We start from the raw sequence: 27,925 nt of genomic DNA, 5'->3' as shown, positions 1-27,925 counted from the left end.
GATGCTAGCATGTTAGTCATATCAACTTGATAGGTAGGTGATATGATGGCAATGCTGTTTTTCCCAACTAGCTTATCAACATATCCTCATACGATGTTTCCTATGATATGTTACAATAAATTCCTCCACATTTTATGTGCTTTTTTTAGCAAAAGCCAGCAACAAGTGCAATTTCCACATGTAACCTGCATACAGTCTTTTTAAAATAAACTGCCGTCTTCACAGGAAACAACTCAGTTAAGTTTTTACTTAGTTTAGGAATAGATCGAGAAATACTTTGTTAGATTTTTGCAACAAAACAAATTTTGAGATTTTAAGGAAAAGATTGTTGTTTGGGTTAAAATAACCACAAAAGTGTAATTACTGAAGTAAGAAAGAAAAGTCATTGCACGACTGCCAAGTGGCCAAAAAAACAACAACTGAGTGCTGCAAAAGTTAGATTTGTTTCTGTACATTTTCATAATTCTACACATAGAAGCTTCACTGAACTGTGCATTAGTGCTTTGTATGCTGCACACCTCACAGTCAGGGTACTAAGCAGCTGTTAGGAGCTTCCAGTTGACAAAAACAGCTGCTTTTCCATAAATTGGAGCCTGTGGCTGCTGATAATACAACCCTCCCACATACAGGAAGGGAATCGACATGACTCCTTAAAACATAAAAAAAATCCCTTTCTCTCAATTGTAGTCGTAATGTTTAAAAATCAAGCACTTATAGTAAATCTAGCTGACATTAATCTGGTCGTTAGAGGTCAGACATTTTTAGTTGGTGATTTTAAATTGTTATATTGTGGTGACATAACTCTTAACATTTTGTGTTAGGGTGGAATATCCACAGCACCCACACTCAATTATATTCAATTACACTGAATAAATCATCCTTAATTTAATACACTCTAATAGAGAAAACTGAAACTAATTAAATAACTCGCTATCTGCCGGTTATTTGCATGCATGTACTTAGCTTCACTTGATTTATTCATTTTTCTGTGTATAGTAACTCCTGAAGACAACCAATATTGTCAATATTCACCGTATATTTGGAACATTTTCAGCCACTGCGATGCACCTAATGAGGATTAGATGATGCGGAACGAGGCTTCCCACAGTCGCAGCAACACACAAGTGAGCGCTCCATCACATCGTTAGCGGCCTCAGAGTCAAACCGAGTCAACGTTGTTAGAAGGCTCAGGGGCAAAAGTTAGAGAGACAGACAATTGATTTATCTGTGGTCACATGGAGGGATGGTATAGGGACTACTGAATGCATGAGAGTGTATGTATGTGAGTTGAATTCTCTGTATGTGTGCTGAAGTCCTAATGAGCTGTGGTTGAAGCCTCCATCGGGAAAAAATGTCCTCCATCTAAAGCCATGATAAGAATAATCAATATGCACTCAACCACAAAACGCATTGATATTATTCTTGATCGATAGCTAAAGCTTGACGTGGCCTTCAACAAATATGTGAGATTAAAAGGTAACTTTCGGCTTAACCCCTGATTCTCTGTCGCTCTTGAAAGCTGGCTGACTTTTGGCCTTGTTCAAATCACCATGGCAACCACGTCTCATCTGGTTCAGGGGATCAGATATGTGCTTGGATTGGATAAAAAGATCACATAACATGCAAATGCGGCATTTGGTTGTACGAATCATAAACAAGCTAATTTGTAGTACAAACACAGAAATGGATGTGCAGGAGTTATCACAAAAGGATTTAATTAGACAACTTATGGAGGCAAAAAGCCTAAACCTCAGCTCATCCAGCTGTTTTTTGATTGAACTAGACCACATACTGGTCTACAACACCATGGGTACCTACATTCATTAGAAAGTGGAGGTACTTAGTAAAGGCGGGAATATTTGGGAATTGGATTCTAAATTAAAAATCATTAAAAAAATTCAATATGATGAACAAAAACGGTAAAAGTTTTGGGGCTTTTACTTCAGTGCATGATGTGTTTCATTCACGTGTTTACCTCACGAAGCATAAACAGTTATGACGGATCAATAGAAGCAGAGATAAGGGTGGTGGCGTATGAAATAACAGATAATCAAAGCTACCAGGAATAAAATATAGTGCTGCATTTTCTTTTTAATGAAATTCTCTAACAGGATCTTCAGTGGTTGGTTGACCGTCACCTGTTGCTTTCATTCTAAAAAGAGGCTTATCGCTGCCTGCAGGACACACATTATTGTTTTATTTTTTAAACAGTAACTACATGTTTATTTGGTCTGCAGAGCGGAGATATGAATGTTTATTTATTTATTCATAAGTATCTGCAGATAAACATAAGACACAGTTACTTTATATTGTCTAAATTATCTGTTTTACTCATATTTAGTCATTGTACCCTGTCTTTTATTGAAACATATTTATTTTGCAGCTGCAACAACTTATCAATGAATCAGATCCGGACTCTAGTATAGATCTGATTCATTTGTTTGTTGTCAAGTGAGCAAACCTTCCACTGAACTGGTAAATCCAGAGTTAAGTGGAGAACACTGCTGCCGAGATTTCTGACACTTTTCTAGTTTTCAGGCGAGCTCTGTGTTTCAAAATAAAATGCATGAGGCATTGTAATGTTAAGACATTAACAATCACCAACTCTGATAGTCATGGTATAGTATGTTGAAAAAAGTCATAGTATAGCATGTAAAAAAAAAGTCATCCCTCAGGGCCATCCAATCCCTGCGTTCCCCCTCGGCAGCCAGTCAGTTTCGTTCTAATAACGTATGTCGAAAAAGTCATAAAATTATCATCGTATAGTATAGTCATAATATAATGTTGAAAAAAGTGTAAAAAAAGTGGAAAAAAAAGTAATTATATAGTATGTCAAAAACAGTCAAAGTATATTATGTTGAAAAAAGTCATAGTGTAGTATGTAGAAAAATGTCATGCAATTATCATCGTATAGTATATAGAAAAAGTATAGTATAGTATAAAAAAGAATCAAAAAACTCTGTCATAGTATAGTATGTTGAAAAAAAAAAAGTCATAGTATAGTATGTCGAAAAAGTCATAAAAAAAAAAAAAAGTCATAGTATAGTATGTCAAAAATGTCAGTCAAAGTATAGTATGTCAAAAAAGTCAAAGTAAAAAAAAAAAAGTCATAGTGTAGTATGTCGAAAAAAATAGAAAAAGTCATAATAGTATGTCGAAAAAATCAAAAAAAGTCATAGTATCGAAAAAAAAAAAAAGTCATAGTATAGTATGTTGAAAAAGTATGTCGAAAAAAAAAAAGTCATAGTATAGTATGTCGAAAAAAAAAAAAAAAGTATATTCATAGTATAGTATGTCGAAAAAAAAAAAAAAAAGTCATAGTATAGTATGTATCATAGTCGAAAAAAAAAAAAGTCATAGTATAGTATGTCGAAAAAAAAAAAGTCATAGTATAGTATGTTGAAAAAAGTCATAGGATAGTATGTCGTGAGCTGCAGCAATAATGTGAGACCAGAGAAGTATGTGAGTAAAAAATAGGAATTTATTTACAGAGTATCCAGAAAGAACATAACAAATACAAAAGTCAGTAATCAGTCATTTAAGCATGTATGGATGTGTCAAAATGTCTGAAACAAACAAAACCAAACAGCAGCTCTGTCAGCGTCGGGAGGGAGAGTTCAGTCCGATGGTGAGCTTTTATTTCTGGAACGACAATGCTTCTCGATGTAGCTCAGCAGCTTACAACTAGGATCCTGCAACAAAAAGAACAACTAGGAAATAGAACAAAGACCCTACTGGATTGGATGGGTCAGAACATATGTCATGTAAAAGTGATAGTATAGTACGTTGAAAAAAGCAGTCATAGTATAGTATTTAATAAAACGTTTTAGTATAGTATGTCTTTCATAATATAGCATGTCATTGAAAAAAATCATGAAAATGAATTATAATTGTATAATTGTGTCATAGTATAGAATCTCTAAAATTGTCATAGAATAGTATGTCGCAAAAAGTCATTATATCATTCCATGTGTGGTGTGTCAAAAATAGTCATAAAAAGTTATATTATAGTTGGTGAAAATATTAAATAGAAGTTATGTCAGAAGATATCAGAAAAAGTCAAGAAAAGTCGTAAAAAAAACATAGTATATATTTAAAAAAATATTTAATTAAAAAGTCATAGTAAAGTGTGTTGTAAAATAGTCAAAAAGTCATATTATAGTTTGTTGAAAAAAGTCAGAAAATTGTCATAGTATAGTGTGCTGTAAAAAGTAAAGAAAAGTCATAGTATAGTATGTCAAAAAAAATCATAAAAAAGGCATAGTATAGTACATCAAATATAGTAAAAGTATTAAATGGCGAAAAATAGTCAAAGTATATTATGTCGAAAAAGTAATAAATGACTTAGTATAGTATTTTGAAAAGAGTCCCCAAAATTGTCATAATATAGTATGTCCAAAAGAGTCACAGTATTTTTTGACAGAAAGAGTAAAAAATAAAAAGGGTCACTGTTTTGTTCCTAAAGAGTTTGAGATACGGGGTGTGAATAATGATTATTTATGCAAATAACTCATAAGAATAAATGTATAAATCTACAAAATGAGTAATCCTACTTGTAATAAATCCTTTAATAAACCATCTTAATTTGCAAACTGTCCATATGATATGTTTTATTCTGATAAACATGAATAAATAAAGTGGAGGTAAATTCAAGGTTTGTGGGTTTTATAATCCCCCCCACCACACACACACACACACACACACACACACACACACACACACACACACACACCTATCTGCGGACCTCATGGGCCGGAGGAGGCTGCTTGTGATTGACAGCTGCCTGGGATCAGGTGGAGCTGCTGCTGAAGGTTTTTGAGGGCAAACGGAGCCTCAGAGAGACGTTTAGAGTGACGTCCTCACAGCGAGACGGAGGATGACACTGCAGCAGATGTGACAGTTAAACCCCCCGATCCGACCTGCTGTTTGCTCTCACACACACACACACACACACACACACACACACACACACACACACACACACACACACACACACACACACACACACACACACACACACACACACACACACACACACACACACACACAGATAGATGATGGTATTTTTGATGAAAACCATTAATGATTCAAGAATGTCTTTTCCCCCTTTGCTCCCTTTGTCAGACAGAAAAACACTCACACAAACAAGAGAGCCAAAGGTTGAAATGTGTCCAGACAGCAGCCTCTCAAAGTGTGTGTTTGAGGAAAATGAAATGACACATTTTGGAATCAAAAAGTCGGCCTTAAATATAACTTTAAAGTGCCTCTATTTGGCTTCTTGCTTTGAATAGACGAGAAGACAATAATAATGTCTGACACGTAAAACACACCGGCTCATTTAGACCTTAAAAAACTAATAAATGAGATAAATTAGCTAGTTAGAACTCACTATAATAACTGTTTAATTCCTTTATGTGTCAGCATATTATCATCAAGAGCGCTCCCTTTAGTGTTTGTTCTGAGAAGAATCACCAATCGCCTCAATATTGTGACAACTAAATGATCACAACATGTAGAAAGTTCATTAATGCCACAATTAAAGTTGCACAAATTTCACCCATGTGTCAAATGAATCATCATCATTATTGTTTTTATTTCGTTTTTCACTGAAAAACGCTCTGATAAATTGACTGTACACAGTTAGAGACTAGCTGGTGACCATAGTGAAGCATTCAGCAGCTAAAGAGACAGATATTTCCCCCAGGAGTTGGTTGAGCCCAAAGAACCGAGCTATGCAGATTGAATATTAGAATTAAATGTGTCAGGTGGCCAGAAACACGACTCCAAACGAATGCTTATGTTGCTCTGTGTCTGCAAGATGTGTAAAAATGCAAATGTTCACCAACACGTTCGCCATATTGACTGGTGATAATCTGTCAGTGTTGTGATTACAGGTTGTTCCGCTTCCCACGAGTCTCCAGAAATCAAATAAATCTGCTTTAATAAGGAATACAAGTGGAGAAAATCGTCCCTGGACAAAAATCCCTGTATAACAATGCCACCAAATTCATGTCTTGGGTTGAAAAGTAGTTTTTTTGGTGGTAAACTAAGAGCACAATCGATAAGACTCCAGTTAAGAATTAACACTAACAGCTTCGAGTGGGCTTTAATCTGTTTCAATTAATTAATTACTGTCTTTAATTTCAATTGGATTACTGGGATATTACTTTCGGTGCAAATTCGTAGTAATGATAGTGTAATTAGTGAGCTCTTAAACATCTAATTTGTCGCCTAAATTAACAGATTCACAAACACAGGAATAAACAACAATCTTAACAACTATTGTGTTTCTGATGCTTTTCAATTTTATGTGGAAAAACACCTGTAATTTATCTGGATTGGGTTTTTTTCACACCCCTGCTGTTTCTTAATACTGTTTAGCTCCTACATGGAATAAATGTGTCCTCAATGGTATTTAACATTTCATCATATTTCATCATACAGAATTGTCTGTTTTCTCTTTACAGCTGACCACTAGGAGGCGCTGCAGCTTCCACCTGCATGACTTCAATGCACATCTACGCCGATGATGAGACGTTCTTTTGATGGTGAAATGAGTGGAAATTTGAGGGGGGATATTTCTTAGAATTGGAGGGAGGTTGAAACAACACACACACACACACACACTCACACACATGCACGTGTTGCCAGTGTGGTTGTCAAGGCAACCGATGAGACTAAATCGATACCAGCAGAATGAAGGTAAAGGAGATATTTCTTCAGGCAGGAAAAAAGAAGTGTTTGCAATCTTCCGAATAATAAACTGATTTAAACAAGTTAATTAGTGACTTTCATTGAGACTTTATTGTCCAATTTTGTAGTTACAATCTGTGTCTGGTTTTCCCTTCATTGATTTAAGTGATTCTAATGAACTTGTGAAGTAAATGTGATGGAATTGAATCCTGTTAGAGGAAAAGCTGGTTGGAAGAAATGCACACAAAGGTGAAATGTCTGAACTCCACGTCTGTTTGGAGGTCGGACATCTGGTTCCCATTGAGACTCGAGGTGGAACATTGAACTCACCTCTCACCCAGTTCTCCTGGAGGACACACTTTCATGGTAGCATGAATTCTCCAACCTGTGGTGTGTTTCTAATATTCTTACGGACACTGACTCAGTGTCTCTCTCTCATTCCTTCACGTGTTTCTTTTTTGTCATCAGGACATCTTAAACATTATTGTTAATGATTTATTAACCTTCATCATATTCTCATTCTTTCAGAGAAGTTTCTTAAACTGTACAGAGAAAACTATTGAAAAATTACTGGAAAGAGAAACTTCAACTTCTAACCTGCTTTTGCTCGATGGAAATGCTGATGCTCAGCTGTTAGCGTTCTAAAACACAGAGACCTGAACACAAAATCTATTTGATTTATTTCATGAATGATAAAGTACGGTTAGAAAAGTTCACTTAAGAAATGCAACCAGTTTCTTTAGAGCCACTGTTTCCCACTGAAGGGACTGCAAATGTGGTAACAGTAGGGTTTTCTCACATGAAAGCATGCATTCATGTGTAATTGTTCATTTATGGGGGTTAGGTCATTTGATTAAAAACATAAAAATCTGAAATCTGAAAGGTGAATCTCCTCATAGTCTTAGACAAGAAGTTTTACACGTAGTTGCTTAGTTTCCTACAAACTGTTTCCCTTCGATGTGTTTTTTTCTGTTTTTAAAATCTTGTGGATTTCTTATTCTGTTTTGTTGCTAAAGTATGTTAATGTTTATCATTTCTTGCCTGCTGATTTGTGTGACTTTACCTCAAAGATGTATCTGCATGTTATTGAAAGGACTTTGAAGCCTTGTTTTGTGGGACTCTCCCCCGGTCTGAATACCTCCAGCAGCAGGGTTAAAGGGCCATGGCACCACCTGGCGCCGCTCGGCACGGAGCGGGCACGCTTTGGCTCGGACCGCCGGCACCAGCTTGGGCAGATGGTCTACGGCGTGACAAAGAGGGGAGACGGTGACGCAAACATCGGCGAACAGCTGAAACAACCCACCAGATACAGGTGGTGAGACCATCCACTCCCACACACACACACACAGAGGCGTTGTGTTGTGTTACATAACTGAGGTTGAGGGGCTTCGCTGTCTAATCTGTCCGAGGGACCAACAATTCATATCAGTAGTCATGGAAACACATATATTGGACAAGCATTCATGCCGATGCACATGTTACCGCACATATACATGTTCAGATATACAAAAAAAGTGTTTTTGGTGAACGGAGAACTGATTCTATCCGTTTGAAACTTTTGAACATGAACCTGAGAGCGCTGCAGGGATGACACATATCTCTGTGTAACAAGTTAGCATCACACTTGTTCCCTTGAAAAAGAGCCAATGGGAATTTTCCGTTGGATTTTGGATTATTGCATAAAATAAACTCTGTGGCAAACAAACGGTTATGATACTTGCAGGTTTTGTTCAGCAAGATAATCATCGCAAACGAATGGAAGCGTGAATGCAGTCATCAGAAGTAAAAAGCTAACATTAGGCTATAAACAAAGTACACCACGATCACATGACTTCACGTCGACACCACTACCATCAAAGGCGGCGTGATAATGTTTAGTCGTCCCATTTAGCTACTTGTTAGCAACCGACTGTTTTAAGACACATAAAAAGCATCAGAATTCAAGAGAGAGGTGTTTACTGACATATATTATGACAGAGAACAAAATGTTTGAAATCTCTTAAGCTTGTGTTAACCACAGACCTTATTTCAGGCATCTCACCTACAACCCATTGACTTTGAAACAAGGGAACCGAAAGTATGAAAACGCTGACTCATTCCTGCAACACTATATTTCATCCTCGTCTCTAAAGTCTCAAAAGTCAACTTGACAGACGAGCGTGGAAGCAGGGTCGAGCTTGTTTAATTCCAGTTACATGCCCGTTACATGCTTGTTACATGCTCGTATCACATGCATAAGCCTAATGTCTTTGTGCGAAAGTTTTGAGACTAGTTTCAAGTTTCATAAATAAATAGCAATAAGAATCTTGAACCCTGAGACATGAAATAGTGCAGCTAGAACATAATATGAATATGTGGTAGACAGTATTTCAAGTGGATAAACAGAAAGTGTTCATTTGAATGTGTGAATTGAACTAGCGGTTGTGAAGTGTGAACGTACACACACACACACACACACACACACACACACACACACACACACACACACACACACACACACACGCACACACACGCACACTCTCCTTGTGGATCTGATGTCTCCACAGTAAAGCTGTCAGAAGGGTCTGAGTGCCTCCCAATGGTCTGCTGCTGCACTTTCTGTGTAAAAGGTTTAATTATTTATTCAAATCTCACACATAGAGTGGGAAGTGGGCGCAATAATAACATGAGAGAAAATATAAAAGTGAGGAAATATTAATAATGTGTGTAAATTGTAACTGGTGGGTGACTTAAGATCAAATAGAAAATGCTTGAGTGTTTGGATTATTTACATTTCAGGGTGTAGAAAAAGACGGATGAAGAGCCTGTGCTGTCACCTGTTTTCTGGGATCTGTTTTGAGAGGTAATCCAGTTTTTGGAAATAGAGTGCAGCCTGGATGGAGCGGAGGAGGGGCAAACAGGCAACCATGACAACGAATGGTATAGTCTGAGATACATATCAAGATGCCAATCAAGGCTCTGAATTTTGCTTATTGTCAACAAATTCCATGAAAAGACCAAAACCATCTATGAGTTAGTCCGTCTCTGAATACTTAAAGACTTCCCTAACCTGACCCAAAACACAAAGTTCAGAAAGAAATACGTGTTTTTTTTTTAAATCTTAAAAACAGTTCACAAATATAAAGTTTAATTCTTTTAAAAGGCTCTGCAATTTCCTAGAACATCTGGTCACAGTAGTTTTTATCAAATGTTACTTACATAGTGAGGAAATAGAACATTTGCTTGGGACTATTTCCAGCGGCGGATTAATCCACATTTGGTGCTCTAGTGAGTATATTGGAGGCAGCAGATCAATCAAAATAAACTAGTGTGTGTTTCCATAATAAAGGAATATGTCAAAATTTGAGCTATATGTCACTGAGGCATAAGATATATGAACAATAAAGTGCTGCAGGAATGAGTCAACCTGGAAATGAGTCAGTGTTTTTGCACTTCTGGGTCCCTCGTCTGAAAGTCAATGAGCTTTGGGATTTGAAGTCTGAAATAAGGTCAGTGGTAAGGTCATTTTTGTTTTGATTTTCTTGCTGAATAGAGACAGCCTCAAGTGGCCATTAAAATAACTGCAGGTACTTAGCACTTACCACATTAACAAATCCTCCACTGTTGCTTTAGTAACAGGTAAACATGAGGGGCTCTAGAATGCAAGGCTTGACGGGCATGACAACACTAATGAAGGGGGGGCGGGGCTTAGCGAACGGTCAGCTGGTCTGCAGATTGTTTTTTTGTCCCATAGTGAGATAGAAATAAACCGTGAAACGACAGAATCGAAACCCGTCAGCTCTGAAATGTTTTGCATCAAGAAAAAACAAACAAAACCACAAAATTCTGTGATCCAATCAAATACTTTTTTTTAATGTGTATTTAATAACTCAGACAAAAACACCTGAGAAAAAACTGACAAAATGATTCCAATGGGATTTTCTGCAATATATATTCAATTATGTATATTACAACTATTATCACAATAATTCAAGCATATATCATATACATATATTTATATTTATATATATATATATATATATATATATATATATATATATATATATATATATATACATATATATATATATACACATATATATACATATATACACATATATATATATCTAGTGAGAGAATAGTTTATTATTCAATAGTACAGTTGTATGGTACAGTAGCAGTAGGGTGCATTTTTCGTTTCTCATTGGGAAAAGTTTGAAGGAGAGGTATAGACAAGTGTTTGTGTGTAAATCTATATACGATTTATCGATACAATATGCAACAAAAGAAAGAAAAAATAAACTAATAAAAGACAAAGAAAGGGTATAGGCAGTTCAGTACTGTGTTTGAGATACCGGAAGTGTTTGCATTTGGGATTTATGTGCGTGTGTGTGCGTGTGTGTGTGTGCGTCAGGTGAAGGATCAGATCCGATCAGCACCATAGAAGTCCATAACAACATCCATAATCAACAACAACAATAAGGGTTAAAACCTGGGTCAGGACTGTGTGTGCGTGTGTTTGTTGTGTGTCTGCATGCTGAAGGTTTCAGTCACTGTTCAATTTGGGCAAATCAACCCTAAACCCGTTAGCATTTCATTTTTGCACTTCCTGGACAAAATCGAGGAGTAAACAGAGAGAGAAATACTGCAGCCACGTTGTGTTATTGCTAACACATTGTCCGTCAATGTGAGTTTGCGGCGTGTGTGTGTGTGTGTGTGTGTGTGTGTGTGTGTGTGTGTGTGTGTGTGTGTGAGCGAGACACCTTCACTATAAATGCAAACCTGCCAGCGAAATTCTCCACCTTATTTCTTTTCAAACATCTGCTCACATCCAGCTGTTCTGTTGGCTAATTGCTTCCCGCTTTCCTCTCTCTTTTTTCTCCCTCACCTTCAAAATAAAAACCCTGCGATTATTTCCAAAAATCGGAGACACGGAATCAAATAGAAGATAACAAATCAAGTGCTTTGAACGAGCCCACAAAGGGAAACAAAGACGAACAACAAAAATTTTCTTAAAACTATACAATTTTTGTTTCACCGCCTTCCTGCTAACGCCCCTCTCTCTCCTCTAGCCCCGAAAAACAATCGTTACTAAGATGCCCCGCCTCTTCTCGCATCGTGTGAAATACCTGATTCAACCGTGATACATTCTCTGTTACGCCTCCGGCCCACGCGACTAACCAGCTCAGTGAAATCGAAAATAGATTATCTGTTGTTTTGCGATAAAACAGCTGGGAGGAAAAGCATCTCGTGTGGCCCCGTGACTGTCCAGCTAACAGCCCCTCCCCGCCCCATATATAAAATATACAAAAGATTATCTCCAAAATCCTCCTCCTGACTATCTCTGCTAATAGAAAAATATACAATAATCCTTTGTCAAAATCTCTTTGCGTTATGGACGAAAACCCTGCACCTCCTCCTCCTCCTCCTCCTCCTCTTTGCTGGACTAGTCTTGCCTTCCTTCCCACTTCAAAAATATACATGTTATTTTTTGTTGTCCTATTTATAGAAAAAAATTACACATCTGACCTCTCCTGGCTTGAATCCGTGCCCTTGAGCTTTAAAAAGTGAGATTTCACTGGCATAATGTGAATTCAACACCCTGTTTGAAACTGGCCCCGGAGCGGGGTCGGCCGGGGGACGCACTACCTGCGGAAAAACGCCGCGCGACACCGGGCGTAAGCACACAGCACCGAAGGGTGACGGAGAAGCTGCCGAAGGTGACACGACGGTGAAACAGTACATCGAGTGGATACAGCGAAGCAGCATGTACAAAGAGAGTCACACTGGAAAACAAAAAACAAAGATGGCGTCGCTGTGCTTTTCCTGTCGTGACATCCTGAAGCACAGCGTGCACGCACTTTTTTTTGGTGTTTGCGCCTCGGTGTCACACAGCGCCTACTGCAGATCTACGCCGGCCTCCTCCTCTCGCCACTTCAACTAAAGTGCTGCTGTTGTTGGGTTTGACTTGTACCCTTTATTTTTTCTCATTTCCTCCTCCTCCTCCCGCCCCTTCCTCCTTCGTCGTCTTCTTCTTCCTCCTCCTCCTCCTCCTCCTCCTCCGCCCTCACAAGTCTCCGTGCCGACTCTCGTACTTGTTGATGATGTTCCTGCAGCGGCCCAGCTCTTTCCTCATGTCGGCCACTTCCTGGCGGAGGGCGGCGTTCTCCCGCTCCAGGAAGGCGGCACGCACGGAGATCTGGTTCTCCTTCAGCCGCCGGGCGTCCCGCGAGCGCTTCGCCGCCTCGTTGTTCTTCACGCGCCGGCTCCAGTACCTGTCATCCTGTCATCGGCGGCGGCGGCGGAGGTGTGGTATGTTGTGGTGTGTGGGGAGGAAGGGGTGGGAGGAGGAGAGAGAGAGAGAGAGAGACAAAAAAAAGAAGAGAACGTGGGATGAGTTATGAAGGTCGGATATGTGATGAGAGGAAAGGTGACAGGAAAGGAAGAAGGGAAGGAAAAAAGGAGGCAACAGTTGAATAGTTGCAACTTCACATACTTTACATAGTGGCCAAACGGAGGAATTACAACTTCCTGGTCTGTCATGTGATGCCATGAGGCCTAAAAATACTTTTCCCCATAGACTCACATTGGGAAAGAGATGTTTGTAACTCAGCAGATCATTTTCTTTGAGGTAAAATAAGTTCCCAGTCGGAAAACTTTAAAGCAGAGTTTTTTTTAATTCCCCCTTTAATGTGAATTGAGTCCGAGAACGAGGATAGACTAAGTGCTGGGAGGCGGGGTTAAAGGAGGAGCTAGGAAACGAGGAGCTCCGCCTCCAACGCTGTATCCACTTCTCTTTAAATATCAATGCACGAAAAGACATGCATGAAAATACTCATTTCTGATTGGTTGGCAGGTGTCACACATTTTAAAAACAAGATACCTCAGACAGTATCCAAAGGAATACAGGTTTAATAACATATATGTAGATATAAGGCGAGATTGGTTTGTTGCTAGGGCGGAAAGGCTGCAATCATTACATGTCATCAATGAGATTGTACAACATTGGAGGGTGGAGAAGTGGTTTACACTGCAGTGATGGTTTTAACACGTTTCTATGGATGTTTTAATAGTGTTCCCGTCATAAAAATGAGTCAAGACTAGAATGTATTGTCACTGCTGTGATGTCGAGTGTTCCTGTAGTAGGCTGCCGTGGTATAAGAACAATAAAACACTTCAAATTGTTCTCATCTAGAAAAATAACGGACTCTTCCTCATCCGTTAGTTTCCTAAATTGGAACACCTCCCAGTGTTTTATTGCTTAAAGTACATATTGGCTGTCACAACAATGTTAACAGATAGAAACAAAGACACAAGAAGAGAAAGGCACAAAATGATAAAATGGTCTGAGCAATTACCCACAATGCTAAATAATTTGCAACTTCTAGGATTGTAAATGTGAGATGGAGAGTAATAAAGACATGAAGAGAAAATAGTATTATGCTAAGCTAAACTTGTTTTTGGGACAAGAAAAAAGATTTATGGTCGATGAGGGTCTCATGAGAAGACGATTGGAAAACACAGAGATTGTTTCGTTTAACTTTTGGACCTGGAGAACAAATTGAAAGTAGAGATCTCTATCTGAATAGATTTATGTCGGTGGAATCACTGCAGGAACAAACGGTTCATAGTGTTTCCACAGAGAGTCTTTAATAGGATCTATTTGCGTCTGGCAAAGACATCAGTCCAACTCTAAACTCTGCAAAATCATTATCCTTTTGCAACATTTAAAAAAAACTGTTCTGGGATTATCATTTTGAGAGTAATTTTGTTTATGAAAATAATCAAACTCTCCTTAATGTTGTGATCCTGGAATATCTTTCAGATCATAGCCATATTTTCCTACTCTTTGACGGAGGGTTGGTGTCAAACAAAGAGATAAATCTAAAGTCTAATTCCTGAGGAGCTGCAGAGTAATCCCAGTTTCATCTTTAACGTTGCTCAGAGATCATTTTCTTCCAAACAACCTACATACAAATGATTAATAAAACCTCCTGAGACAGAACACAAGGCGAGCGCCTTCATCCTTCCGTGAATTACAAAAGCCTCCGGAGCTGCAGCTGCTCCGCTCTGAACTGTGAGAGCACGAGGCATCGATCAGAGCTCCTCTCTCTGTGCACCGAGCCGAGGACAAAATATCGCAGGACTCTCGTCAGGAGACGTAAATACTGCTGGGCATCATGCGCCTTAAGTTTCTATTTTTTTGCATTAATACGGTAGCTGTCAAAAGAGCAGTGGCCTTCGTCGTGATGAAGTTCAGACGTGGCTGCTGGGGAATCTGCCTGAACTGCATCCTGCAGAATAAACCTGACCTCTTTTCATACGTGAGTAAGTGTTTCTGCAAAGCACTCAAGTGTTTAAGTAGTTTGACATTTTAAATAACTCGTTTTCATCTCATCTCGTTTAAATTTTCAGTTTTTCAGCTATTTCTGTTCCACTTTAATCAAATTTTATTTGCGACTAATGCGTTTTTTTGGTGCATTTATTCCAAAAAACAACATTTTTATCTGACTTTATCTTTGATTAATGCTGGTTTTTGGTGAATTTATTACAGGAAATCTGGAGAATACGATTCCAAAAAATATCTGCTAGCGCTGTAAGAATATTTAAATCTGTTTCTAATATAAATCACAAATTTCAAGAAATCTCTGTAAATAACTGGGTCTTTTGAACAATCAAGCAGTTCGCTTTGCTAGAATCAAAAGAACAGGATTTTATAAAATACCCAATGTAATATAATATAAAATATTAATTTACTTCATTTTTTTTTTCTTATTCTAAGAAAATAAGGTTTAACTCAAATTAAAGACAATATTTACTTGACAATAAGGATGTTTTGCAGACAATTTCAAAGTAAAACTAAGTTCGAGACAAGAAACCTGTTTTCTGAATTATTCATAAAAAAACACAAATCTACTCATCGGCCATCAAAGATAAGTATCTTTCGGTCATCATGCAAAATAGTTTTTAAGTTGTTTAGCCTGTCAGGATCATTATACTATCCAAGAACAGCAAAGCACTGTGGGAGATGTAGTACCTTCTGCTCGTTGGGGACCAGCATCTTTCGGGCCTTCTTGATCATCGGCTGAGGCTTCAGCTCCTCGTCGGAGAAGCGGTGCCGCCGCGGGTCGAACGCCTCCTGGCCCGGCACGCTGGACAGCGCCAGGTCCGCCGGGTCGGGGTCAAAGTTCACCGTGATGTCGCTGCTGCCGTTGGCGGCCGCCGGAGGCCCGGGGGGTCCCGGAGGGCAGGTGGAGGTGGGTGACTGGTCCTGAGGCACCGCCCGACCACCTGGGAGAGAGAGAGAGAGAGAGAGAGAGAGAGAGATGAGTGAGTCAGTTTGTTATTCCAAAATGCGATTTAACTTTTCCCAAAATATAATCTGATCTGATTCTGTATTTAGACCCCAGAGGTTTTTTTTATCATATGTCACAGGTGCTTTATTCTTTCGTTACACTCTTTCATGACTTTGTAAAACATTTTCACAATGACTTCATACCAGTGTTTTGTTTTTTGCTTTATAATAAGTGCTTTTTAAAAAATTGCAATATGTTTAATATGTGTTGGCATCCTGGGGGACCATTGTTTATTTTCATCTAATAAAAATATGCAAATGAACTGTTACTTTTTCTAAAATAATCAGATGAGATTCATTACATAACTAATAATGTTTTAAAAACGTAATGTTGCTTTGGCGATTGGTTATTTAGGTATTTATTATACAGTTTGTACTTCTTTTAAGTTCAAAATGTTGGTCTGATGAGTGTAATACATTTAACTACATGTTCAGGTAACTATCACTGTTTTGATATCAAACAGTAACCAAAGTGCCTCAAAGTTAAAGTTCCTCTAATGGCCAATAAAACTTTTTATATAGTTTAGTCAGTAAAGATCTGTGCCCTCTGGAGCTTGTTGGAGTTATCAGTACTTCAGTCCTTTCAAAGTGTCTTAAAGTAAATGACTCTGGCTCCCTCTTGCCCATAAACATTTGTTGCCCAAATCTTTACTTTCTTGATGCAGTTGTTGGCAAACATCGCGGCCCCCAAAGGCCTGAAGCTGCTGATATATGAACCCGATAGAAGCCAGCACAGTAAACTGAGCATCGTTTACCACAGAAAGAGCTCATTAAAGGACCGGTGCTTTAAACTGCTGGCTGTTTGGCTCACTAACAAATCCACAAATCAGCTGTCGGACTCTTGGTTTTCCCGTCTCAATAACTCAAATTTATTTTATTTATTCTAAAACCACCAGGAATCTGCAAAAGTCAAAGATTTCCAAAGCCTATTTGTGCTCACAGAGATCTTCTTTAACGTGCCAGATGTGGATGCAGTGACGTACGACACAACTGCAAAGCTAGTGACAGTCATAAAGACAGAAGGTCGGTGGAAGGTCAGAGGTCAAGCTCGGCTGCAGACACTGGAAGTTGGAGTATTCCAATGAACACAGACTCAGCAGGTCTGTGTTCATCTCTCATTCAGCTGTTCAATCACCATCATCTGGTTTTATCTGATTAGATTGTGGAGCCCATCTGGCCTCTGACGACGGTCACATGTCAGAGAGCAGCGAGCCGAGCTGAAGGCTAACATGCTAACGATGATGGCGAGAGAATCCTCAACGGAGGTTTGATCCCATTTCACTCAAACTCTTAACATGATGGCAGAATGTGTAACTTTTCAATTCATTTAAATATTTATTTGTACATTTACTGTTTTTGTTCAGCAATCATCTATCAATTATTTTATGTTTTCGCTCCCACTTTCTTTAATCCCCTCCAGCTCCCATTGTAAATAAAAATATTAAATATTTCTTGACTTTAGCCAATCAAAATGCACTATTTTCAAATATGACTTTTCAAGCTTTTGACATCAGTTAATACCCTTGCAGACCTCATTATTACTGAATTTGCCATATTGTGGAGAGCACCAGCCCACCTGAACATCAGGCCAGTATACACGTTTGCCTTACATCTCTTCAACATTTCACATATTTAATTTAAACATTTGAATTTGTATCTTTGCTTATTTTTACTCATAATTATTATAGTTTACTGCACCGTAGTCTTTTAGCAGTTTGGTGTCCGACGGTGTTATAAATGTTGTTTTGAAGGCGTTTCCTACATTTCTTTACTTTCAAATAAAAAAAGATCTTACTTTGATGTAGAGCACATTGTAACGGATGTTTTGCAAAAGGGCTTTAGAAATACAGTAGAGGACTTGTGTATTTTGTTTTATCATTTCACAGCATAAAAGGATTTTGATCTTGTCTATAACAGCACATAAAATGAATAAACAGTTACATACAGGAGCGTAAACATAGTGAGTGCAGAAATAATTAACATTAACTCACAAATGGTGCCATTTGCTATATAAACCATAAAAAAGGCAAACCCTACTCCATCATGTTTTTCATTTTTGGGGCATAAAATAGTCAAACTATTACAAAATAAAATGCTGCTTATTCTACAAAAAAAGTTAATAAATAAAAAACAATAAATAAACTATAAGTCAATTAAATTAATATTTCCTTTGGTATTTTTGTATACAGAAATGCAACGATGCTTCTGGATAATATGAATCTGCAATCCGAGTGAGCATTCATGCCTGTCAAACATAAAAGCGTCAGTAAGTAACCAGGGGGCCCGTCATTATAGCGTGCACAGGGGCCCGAAATTACCCCAATTACGCCACTGTCCACATAACAGGCGACTTCATTGGTTTTGGTGTCCTTGTAGTGTTTCGTGTCGGAGTGAGACGTCCTGAACACTCTGTCTCTCTGCTGCTTCATCCAGAGAGCAGCGAGCCAAGAGTGAGGCCCTCTGGGACGAGATGGCCATAAAGAGGATTACCCCTTATAGACGGCGGACAATTTGTTCGAAATTTAATTCAAAATGGGCGAGAAGGGGCGGGCGGTGAGTGTGAGAATGTTTGTTTTTCCACCTCTCATTCCCTGATGGTTTTTTTTGCACATTTAATAACACATGGACGCTGTTAATCTTCATATTCTCATATAAAAATCCACAAAAAACAAACAGCATCCTCACTCTGCTGTTTCTCAACATCCGCCGCAGTGACGCCGACTCACCACCAGGTGTCGGTATCGAGCCAGAAAAAAAGATGAGCAGGGCAGCGAGTTCACAGCATGCCGGATTTACAGTACAGCAAGCAGGGAAGATCAGGATTTTGTTTAACCCTTTGTGGTGCTTCATGTGAGAAAAATCATCCTTTGTCACTGAATACAGATATGAAACGATCAAATGTGAACCACACCAAGGAAATTAAAGAAAATCTGCTCAGAAATCAGACATATTTGGCATGTTTTGTGTTAAATTAAGCTCTTTTGAAAGATTACAGATAATGTTGGTTGCTGCTGCTGCTGTGGCTTCCAATGTTTTTCCCCTCAATTGCACTCCAGCAGGAGTTAATGGCAGGACAGATCACATGTGTGTTTGAAATCAATGTTATAGAATTAAATAAAAATCAAATAAATCAAACGTTTCAATAGCAGGAAGTTATAAAAGAACATGGTTTTGTTGTGTCAGGTCAAGTTATTCTTGGATGCTTGTAGTAAATTGAGTAGCAGTGGATGTAAAACTCCTCGTTGGTGCTTTTACCCTGCAGCTATTCTGCATTATTCTATTTTCTGAACGTAACACAAGAGTCTATTTCCAGTCATATCTCTACACAAGCTGCTTCCCAGACAATTATTTTGTGATAATTGGAGAAAATAAAAAGTGATTTTTCCTCTCTGGAATACACGTCTTAGTTGAGCAATCATCCAGCAGCAGTCAGAACAGTTTTGTGGCAGCATTTGTAAGATGCTTTTTTTATTTTTTTATTTTTTTTGAGCTCCAGGCTTCAAGCCACAGATTATAAATAACCGCAGAGCTGGTGACCAATATCGACTGAAACAGTAGTGGAAAGATTTCAGATACAGTACGTAATGTTTTACCACTAGAGAAGCAGGATAACATCCAAAACCCCATTTATTAACGATAGATTTTAAACAGTCAGCATTATGTAGCTCCATGTTGTTTTACTCTGACACACAAACAGAAATGTCCTCAGCCGTCGGAGACTCTGTGCAACCGTCTTGTGAACCAGGAAGTGTCAGTCAGAGCAACACGACTGACACTGATTTGCTTTTGTTTCGAGCTGTCATTCATTTTATTACGCGCATCAACTACAATACAACAATGATGCTCGGTGGCATGAAGGGGGCGAATCACTTGAGTAAGATGGTTTTTACCCCCCACTCCTCACAAATCCAAATGAAAACACTCGACTACACAATGAGCAGAGCGGTGCAGAGACAAGAGCATTGAATTCTGGGTGATTTAACGTTGTGAGTGGTTTTGTTTGAGTTCACACTCGTGTCAAACTGAGATTAAATCTTCTTATGATTGTGTTTACATCCAATCATAAGAAGTGGAAATTATTATTACTTTTTCACAATCTGTACATTTTGTGAGAATATATACACATGTACTTGCATCACTACTGAAAGGTATATCTAAATGTTCAGGCTTAAGAGCTTGGATTTACATAAAAGCTAGAGTGCCATGAATGCATCGTCCTGCTCTCCAGTTATAATCCTCTAAAGTTGTTTCCTTTTGCTCCGAGCCAAAGAGTGGAAAACGTTTTTATGTGTTTTGTAGGCTCCCAGTGCCCAGTTGCAATCAACCCATGGCTTGTAAAAAAAAAAAGTCACAAGGACTTCCAAACACAGAAGCTTGTTGATTAGCCAGAGTCTTGGCAACCCGTCGTCCTGCAGAGTTTAACATTTGGGCAGAGGAGTCCGAACCTGATTACCCTTCGATTTCCTCGGTGTCGTTATCTGGAGCCAGCGCTCAAACGCTACTGTTTGCTTCTGAAATAAATGATGCAACCCGCAAATAAATGACTCCAAACAGTGGAATTACCAACATTAATAGGGGATAAATCAATGAAGCTCCAGTGGGAGAGTAACTATAAACAATCGCTGATCAAATTCACATTTAATCGATTTCTGTTATGAATATGAGGGATAAGAAGAAGAGAAGAAGACGGGAAAGCAACCAACAACCACAAACAAAGCATTGCATCATGCAAAAATAGAGTAATATAAAGGGTGAAGGCAGTATTTAAACATTTAATAAATGGCTTATAAGAGATTATAGTGTAGTTCAAAGCAGATATAAGTGTTTATTTGTGTATTATTTCGACTATAACTGCTCCTGTTTAGCATGCATGGAGGCCTGATAGGAATGAGTGTAAAAAAACACAGTTTTAATAATATAATATATGTCTTTATAATTAATAACAGTAAATGTCTTTATCAATTTTGATGAATGTTTTTTTTATATTATAAAGAACTTTTTTTGCATGTTTATGTTGTGGAAATTGTGTTAAACTGTCTTTTTTTTGTTACACTGAACTTAAGAGCGTTTGCACAATAAGCACAGCCTTTTATGTCCTGAAAAACATATTTTCTCATATTGCAATAATCTTCATTTTAGCATCTTTCAGCTCATTGTTTTGGTTTTACGGCAAGCAACTTTACGCAGCAGCAGCTTTAATCAGCACAAAAAAAGTCTCTAAAAAAACCCCACTGTTCACTACATGTTCAACAGCTGACAGCAGACAGACACAGTTTGGGACTAGCTCTCAACCGACTCCAGATGAATGATAATGTTGCTGAATAAGCAACTGTTTAATAAAAAAAGTAATTTTTATCATTAATTAAGTATCTTTAGATTATTGCACTGATGGTCGGACAATCTGCGGTTACATTTTATGGATCAAAAAATCCCCAAAAGAATTGATGATTATAGATTATCCTTCTCAACAATCATCCGCAACATGTTTATGCACAATTTCCTAAAATCATCATGAACCTCTTTGGATGGGAGTACTTTTTTACATGCCCACAATGCATTGCGGCATATATCCTCCTCCTTTATCCGCCGATACATCCTCGGGTACCATCTGTTTCTAGGTGAAGCAGCGACTCTCACCAGATGAACTGCTGCTGGCTTGATTCTGACTCTCTGGCAGCTGGACGCGGCTGATCCTGGATAAGTCTGCCCAAAGCCGCGTCCTAATAACAACCATTTTGGGCAAAAAGTTGAATCTGATCCAAGAACACGGCTCTCTGCTGCTGCCGGGTAAACAGCCAGCCGAACGTGGCTTCATTTCCTGTCTGTGAGCGGGAGCCATTTGGGGCGAAAGCAGCCGTTTGACTCTCAGATTCTCTCTCTGCTTTCATTAATTTAGCTGAGATTATGTGTTTTTTCTCTTTTCTGTCAATCTCTGATTCTCCCTGTCCATCAGTGACTGAAAGCTGTGCATATATTATTATTTTTGCATTTAAAAAGCAGCTAATACTCAATTATTTTCTATTCAAAATGGTGCATTTTCGTGCCAAAATCACTGTTTCCAACAAAAAAGCAACGCTGATGTTTCTGCATTAACGTTCAAGGTCTTTGAAGGTCTCGTTTGGTGAAATTCAAGGACTCTGCAGTTCAGAGTTAGAGCTTTCATTTCTTATTCATATTCTTGTCGAGTCAAGCAATCCCGTTTGAAATCCTTCATTTTGAAAAACAAACGGCTGCCGTGTCATCTAAAATCTCCATCACAGGATTCGCCTCAGGATGGTGAAGCGCTGATCCTCGGACGGAGCCGACAGAAGCATACTGATGAATTCGATCGATGTATTGCAACTTCAGAAACTTTATTTCAAAAAGGATTCCAACAGAGAAGAAAAACTGATATCAAACAGTTTTTCTCTCTTGAGCCGCCATTTTGCTCCGGTGTTCACAGGAGCGTTCAGGGAGGAATCATCCGCCTCATGTGGGCCGAGACGCCCACGGAGGCAGAAAATAGAGAGGTTGAGGTTTGAGAGTCAGGTGAGCAACTCTTCCTCATGACTAATCGCTCGCTTGATCTGACTATGCTTTCATTTGATACACCTACAGTCCGCATGGAACCAACAGCTGAATACAATAAATGTACCGCTGCTCTCTGGGGGGTCGGGGGAAAGGCATTTTGGGAAATGTATGAAACCCAAAATACTGAATCAAAGTACAAAAGCCTCCTCAAATACATCGAATATATCATCATCATCTTCATCATAAAGCACAACAGAGCATTTCCCTTTAAATCTGTTTAAGCCATTTTTCTGTTTCAGTAATTTGTTATGTAAAAAAGGGAAACAACGCAATTACTGGGACAACTGCAATTATGCTAATTATACAAGAATGGAGGTAACAATTAACTTCTTTTGTGATTAATGTAATCGATAAGTGTAATTTTCAGAGAGTTTTCATCAAAGGTAATTACTTACCTGCATTTAAACTCAATTAGGTCGGGACAAAATGTAATTTTGTGTGAGAAAAGTTATAACAACCTTTTGCATTTTATGAGAAAGATGATCTATTACATGTTTTTTGTTGGGTGTCCCATTAATTAAAGGTGTATTCCATGTAATGGCTTTGGGCTCATCCCACATATCCTGACCATAGAAATAGAATCGGTGCAAAACGGTGAGTCACATTCAAATCAACGTAACGGGATAGACGGAGCAGCAGCCATTTGTATGTCAACTTTTGCCATTGCAACCATTGTAGCAACCTAAATTAAAGCAACTTACAGCAAGTTGCCGACTCACTGAGGTGATGTTTTGCAGTAGCAACTAAAACGAGCAGTGGAGTATTAACGTTACGAAGTGAAGAGAGCCATAATAAATTATTCAAATTTAACAACTCAACGCTTTTTCAGCACACTCTTGTCACAGCATTGGAAAGCACACCGCAGCATTAAAGCATGGTGGGATCAGCTATTATTATTATATTCCTTTATTGATCCCCATGGGGGAAATTCAGGTGTTGCAGCAGCTCAACTACATAGAAACAGATAATAAATACAACATATTATACAATACAAACTAGCGGACAGCTGGCTGGTTAGCTAACCCACCAATTCCACCATGCTTTACTGCTGCACCGGTTACAAACAGTGATCCAATGAGGTGCCGCTGTGACTAACTATCTGTCTCTCTGGAGCTGCTTCTGGGCCGCACAAACATGTGAAGTCACCATGACGACCAGCAACAATCAGCATTTCCTTATATACAAGTCAATAGACCGCGGGAAACAGTCCAATGTCCATCTTAGCAATGAACTTATCAGTAGTACTAACAACAGTTGCAGCAGTACTAACATAAGAACTACCAGTCCTTGAAGTGGTGGCCTCAATAGAAGTACACAAGAACAGTAGAAGTTTCAGTAGTTGTACTTTCAGCAGCAGGACTTAGAAGTACCAGAAGTAACTCTTTGTATTAGTAGTAATAGTACAAGCAGCAGCAGTACTTGCATGAACTGTACACTCAGTAGACCAAACAGCAGTACTAATATCAGCAATCCTAGTACCAACACTACATGAACAAGTAGCAGTAGTATTATTAGGCTACTGCAGATAAAGATCAGCGCTTGGTTTACCTGTTCAGTCTGCCAGCAGCTGTTTGTGCCAGAAACACAGAGACACATGCGCTGGAAATGTAATACACCCGAGGAATGTGATATAGGAAGTGAGTTACATAAGGAGGGCTCCCCTCCCCGTAACGTAAACACTCCGTCGTCACCATGTTTGGCCTCTTTCTCTACATCTCAAACACACCAGATCTCCTCACAGCAGCAGCTACGAGATCCTTTAATGAAATGTACAAACCACGACCGCTCACTCCATGAGGGCCTAAGAGTTATTTTACATTATTGATTAAGTTTCTGGTTAATTAAATGTTCGGTTTATATACTTTTAGAACGCCCAAAATGGCAAATACCTTGTCAAAAATACCCAAATGTTTCATTTACGAGGAGGTAAAACGGAGAAAATAAACATATTCACAGATTTAAGAAGCTGTAAAGAACAATTAATAAAGATATAATCCATAATAGTTGTTGATTAATCTCCTGTTCAACTATACACACCCTAGCATTCAAACATGAAACTGGACACATTGATTTCTGCATTATGGTTTGGGATTTTTTTTATAGTTTTGATTAATATATGTATATTTCTTTTTTTAAATAAGGTTAGTTTAACTACTTTAGCACTTCATTTTTTAAACTATTGATTGTGTTTTAATGTAGTTTGTATAGCAGAGCGACTTGTTTCTTTTAAAAGCTGTACTAAAAGAAGCACAAACACATTATTTCCTAAATTAAATGACATTATCTTTTCATTAATGTTGGTACAAAGAATAAAAGAGAAAGGAAATCTAATCAGTGTTGAATACAAATAACAAAATATGCCTTCTAGCCATTGTTGTACGCACACGTGATCATTTCATTATTACTTCTCTTATCTCAGCTCACATCTTAAACATCTGTTTTTGGTCTCGGTTTTGTGGTTTCACTGTCAGACACGCATGGACGTCTGTGTTCACACGCCCAAGCAGCAGGCCGGGACTCGCCTCTGCACACACAAACAAACACCCGCACGTGCACGTTCACATGAGTGTGCACGAGCGCTAGAGGACACACAAAACACACACTCACACACACACACAGAAGAAACAATTGAGTCCAGGTGACACACCCTGGGAGTCTTGTTCCTCGTGTCAACACACTGACTGGGAGTTATGTCACCATGTGTTGTTAAATCAGTGCTCAGGCTGCAGCCAATAGTCGGAGCCGATTCTGAGACACTGGACACATGACCGGAGCCCCACGAGGGAGGAGAGTTTGTAGGTTCACCCATAACTTAACCCTGCAACAGAGCACAGGTCTCCATAAATACTATATATAATACTACTAGTATACAGCAAACATAAAAACACTTTACTCGGTTTAATGTGGAATCACTGCCTAGTTTTTCATGTTTTAATTTGTTTTGATTGGATTTTTGTCTACTGATTGGTTAGTTTTCCTGCTTTTTGTTTTCATTTACATTTTTTGTTGTATTTTTCTAAATTATGTTGCTTTTGTAATTGTTTGTTTTTCTCAAACAGGGGAGGTGCGTTGAATATGCCTGTGGCTTCCTGGCCTCTCCTGTTACTTTTATTTTCTTTCAATATCTGGATTTTATTAAGTATTTTGTGTGGAAATGATTTAAAATAAAATAAAACAAAATAAAATAAAATAACACTTGACTTTCCAACCAGAAATACATTCAAACAGAATATCCTGTCCTGACCAGAAAAACAACAGTATTAATACTGTTTGTTCCAACCATAAGTCTTAAGTCGAGTGACGTACCAACAGTGCAAAACCTCTTAGAGTGACGCCAAAGCTTCTGACTTTGACATGTTGGTTTCTTTTAACCATGATCATAATGTCCCTGCAGCATTAACCAGGTAGTTTTAATGACCATAACAAAACCGGTCCTATGAGGGAATGCAGCGGTCGCCTGTTTGAGGTACCAGTGAGATGACGACATACAACCCAGTAAGGCCAGATTCAGATCAATGAGTCTGAAGGCTTATCAGGAGCCAAAACACTGAACAGCGATTTATCAAATGCTGGGAGAAGCTTTTAAATCTCTGTCCACATTCCAAAGTAATCTCGTGCTTTGCAGTACAGAGACTCTGCACTGCCTTGCTGCAACCAGACTTGTGTTTGGTTTTTTTTGTTTTGCTTTTCATGCAGAGCCATTGTCAGTGTGGACATGACCTTAAAGTGAAACACACATTAGCATCGCCCGTAGCACGCACTTTATGCAGAATACAGTTGCAGAACATTGCACGCCGTTGCTGAGGAAAAAGGATGGTGGCGGTGTACAAGTTGGTGCACGCCGGTGTAATTCTGCTTTTAACCGCAATTGACTGCACATCAACATGAAAAGGTCATATCTTTTAAAAGGTCAAATGCATTCTGGAAGGTACTGACCAATGTTGTTATTAGGAGGCAATGTCAAACTATTTATGTTGTCTTTTTAGTTTGAGCAACTTGTTAAATTCAGGAGCTGTATGGGTTCATGTAAGGGAATATTATATTTGGACATGCTGCAATGGAAAAAAATGTGAATTTGTACAGTTATTAGTGACTCATTTGCAGTATTATGTCTTTTCTCACTAGTATATTTATCCTGCTGAGCAAAGATCTGCTTTAAAATTCAATTAAGATTCTCCTCCTCGCTCCCTGTTTACTCTGCCATCCTAAAGATTTTTTTATACCTCAGTGTTTATTCTCTCTGTAATCTCCACAGTTTCCTCTCCCTCTCCTTTCCTCCCTCAGCCCCTCCCTTCCCCTCTCATCGCCTCACTCCCACCCTCCCCTCTTCTCTTTTCTCTTGCATGCTGGCTCTCTCGCTCTGATGCTTTCTGCAGCGGCACGTGACGTGGCGGCTGCACATGGCCCGATCGTGTGAGAGACAGCAAGAGAGAGAGAGAGAGGGAGAGAGAGAGAGAGGGAGAGAGGGAGAGAGATTTCAAAACATGCACAGCGAACACTCTTGACTCGCTCTCCCCCTCCAGCATTGCTCTCTCCCTCTCTCTCTCTATCTCTGTGCAGTGTTACAGAGTGCAGAGTCAGTGTCTCGTTTAACCCTTCCCTCGCCAAGATTAATCACAGCCATGAATGTTAAATCACTGCTCGGCATTATCCTGCATTCACCTCTTTTAAAGAGACAGCTAGTCACTTCCTAAATCAACGCACAGACCTCTTTTAACACCTTGACTCTCAATGCATATGTCATCTCACTGATTGACGGTTCCTAAAGGGTTTGTCTGGGATTGTTCCAGTCTAGACACTGGTATATGGTTGCTGTGGTCTCTGGTTAGAAGCTGTGGCAGTCGTACACACACAGCATGTCGTTCCTGCAGCCAAGGACGGTCTAATCAGTGCTCCGGTTGTTTGTCTGCAGGAGAAAGCCACTGCAGTGATACGGGCTGCAGCACTTTGACTGCTGACCTTTTCTATGTTCTTTGTTTTGATATGTTTTCCCCTCAGCAGTAAAAACAAAGAAATAGATCAAATATATTTATATGTATTTTGAATAATGTAACACAGCAGCTCAAGGGCCAGAAATACTGTATTAAAGGAGTGTTGCATTTAGAGGGATCTAGCGGCAAACATATTGTAAGTATGTTTTCTTTCATGTCTAAAAACCTGAAAATATGAATTATTGTGTTTTCAGTAGAAAGAGTCGTCTATATCTACACATACAGAGCGTGTTTTCATCACAGGCCAGGCCGCCATGTTTCTACGGTAGCCCAGAACGGACAAACCAAACACTAGCTCTACACGGTAGTTAGCGTTTCCTACACGCTTGGCACACGG

The 27,925-nt window shown here is 38.9% G+C and overlaps 1 protein-coding gene across 1 annotated transcript in view; it reads right to left on the bottom strand.

The window, feature by feature from the left end:
- Window positions 1-10,779: 10,779 nt before the first annotated feature.
- Window positions 10,780-27,925, bottom strand: part of dbpa (D site albumin promoter binding protein a) — a 30,662-nt gene continuing 13,516 nt past the window's right edge. Inside the window, exons 4-5 of the mRNA XM_054605577.1 lie at window positions 15,710-15,963; window positions 10,780-12,955 (exon numbers count right to left, since the gene is read on the bottom strand). Coding sequence (XP_054461552.1) covers window positions 12,740-12,955; window positions 15,710-15,963 — 470 coding nt within the window. The 3' untranslated portion in view covers window positions 10,780-12,739. The remainder of the gene's footprint in view (window positions 12,956-15,709; window positions 15,964-27,925) is intronic.

The sequence above is a fragment of the Anoplopoma fimbria genome, chromosome 10 (genome assembly GCF_027596085.1).
Source record: "Anoplopoma fimbria isolate UVic2021 breed Golden Eagle Sablefish chromosome 10, Afim_UVic_2022, whole genome shotgun sequence".
NCBI lineage: Eukaryota > Metazoa > Chordata > Actinopteri > Perciformes > Anoplopomatidae > Anoplopoma > Anoplopoma fimbria.
The sequence above is the reverse complement of the archived record's forward strand: the minus strand, read 5'-3'. Positions and strand labels throughout refer to the sequence as shown.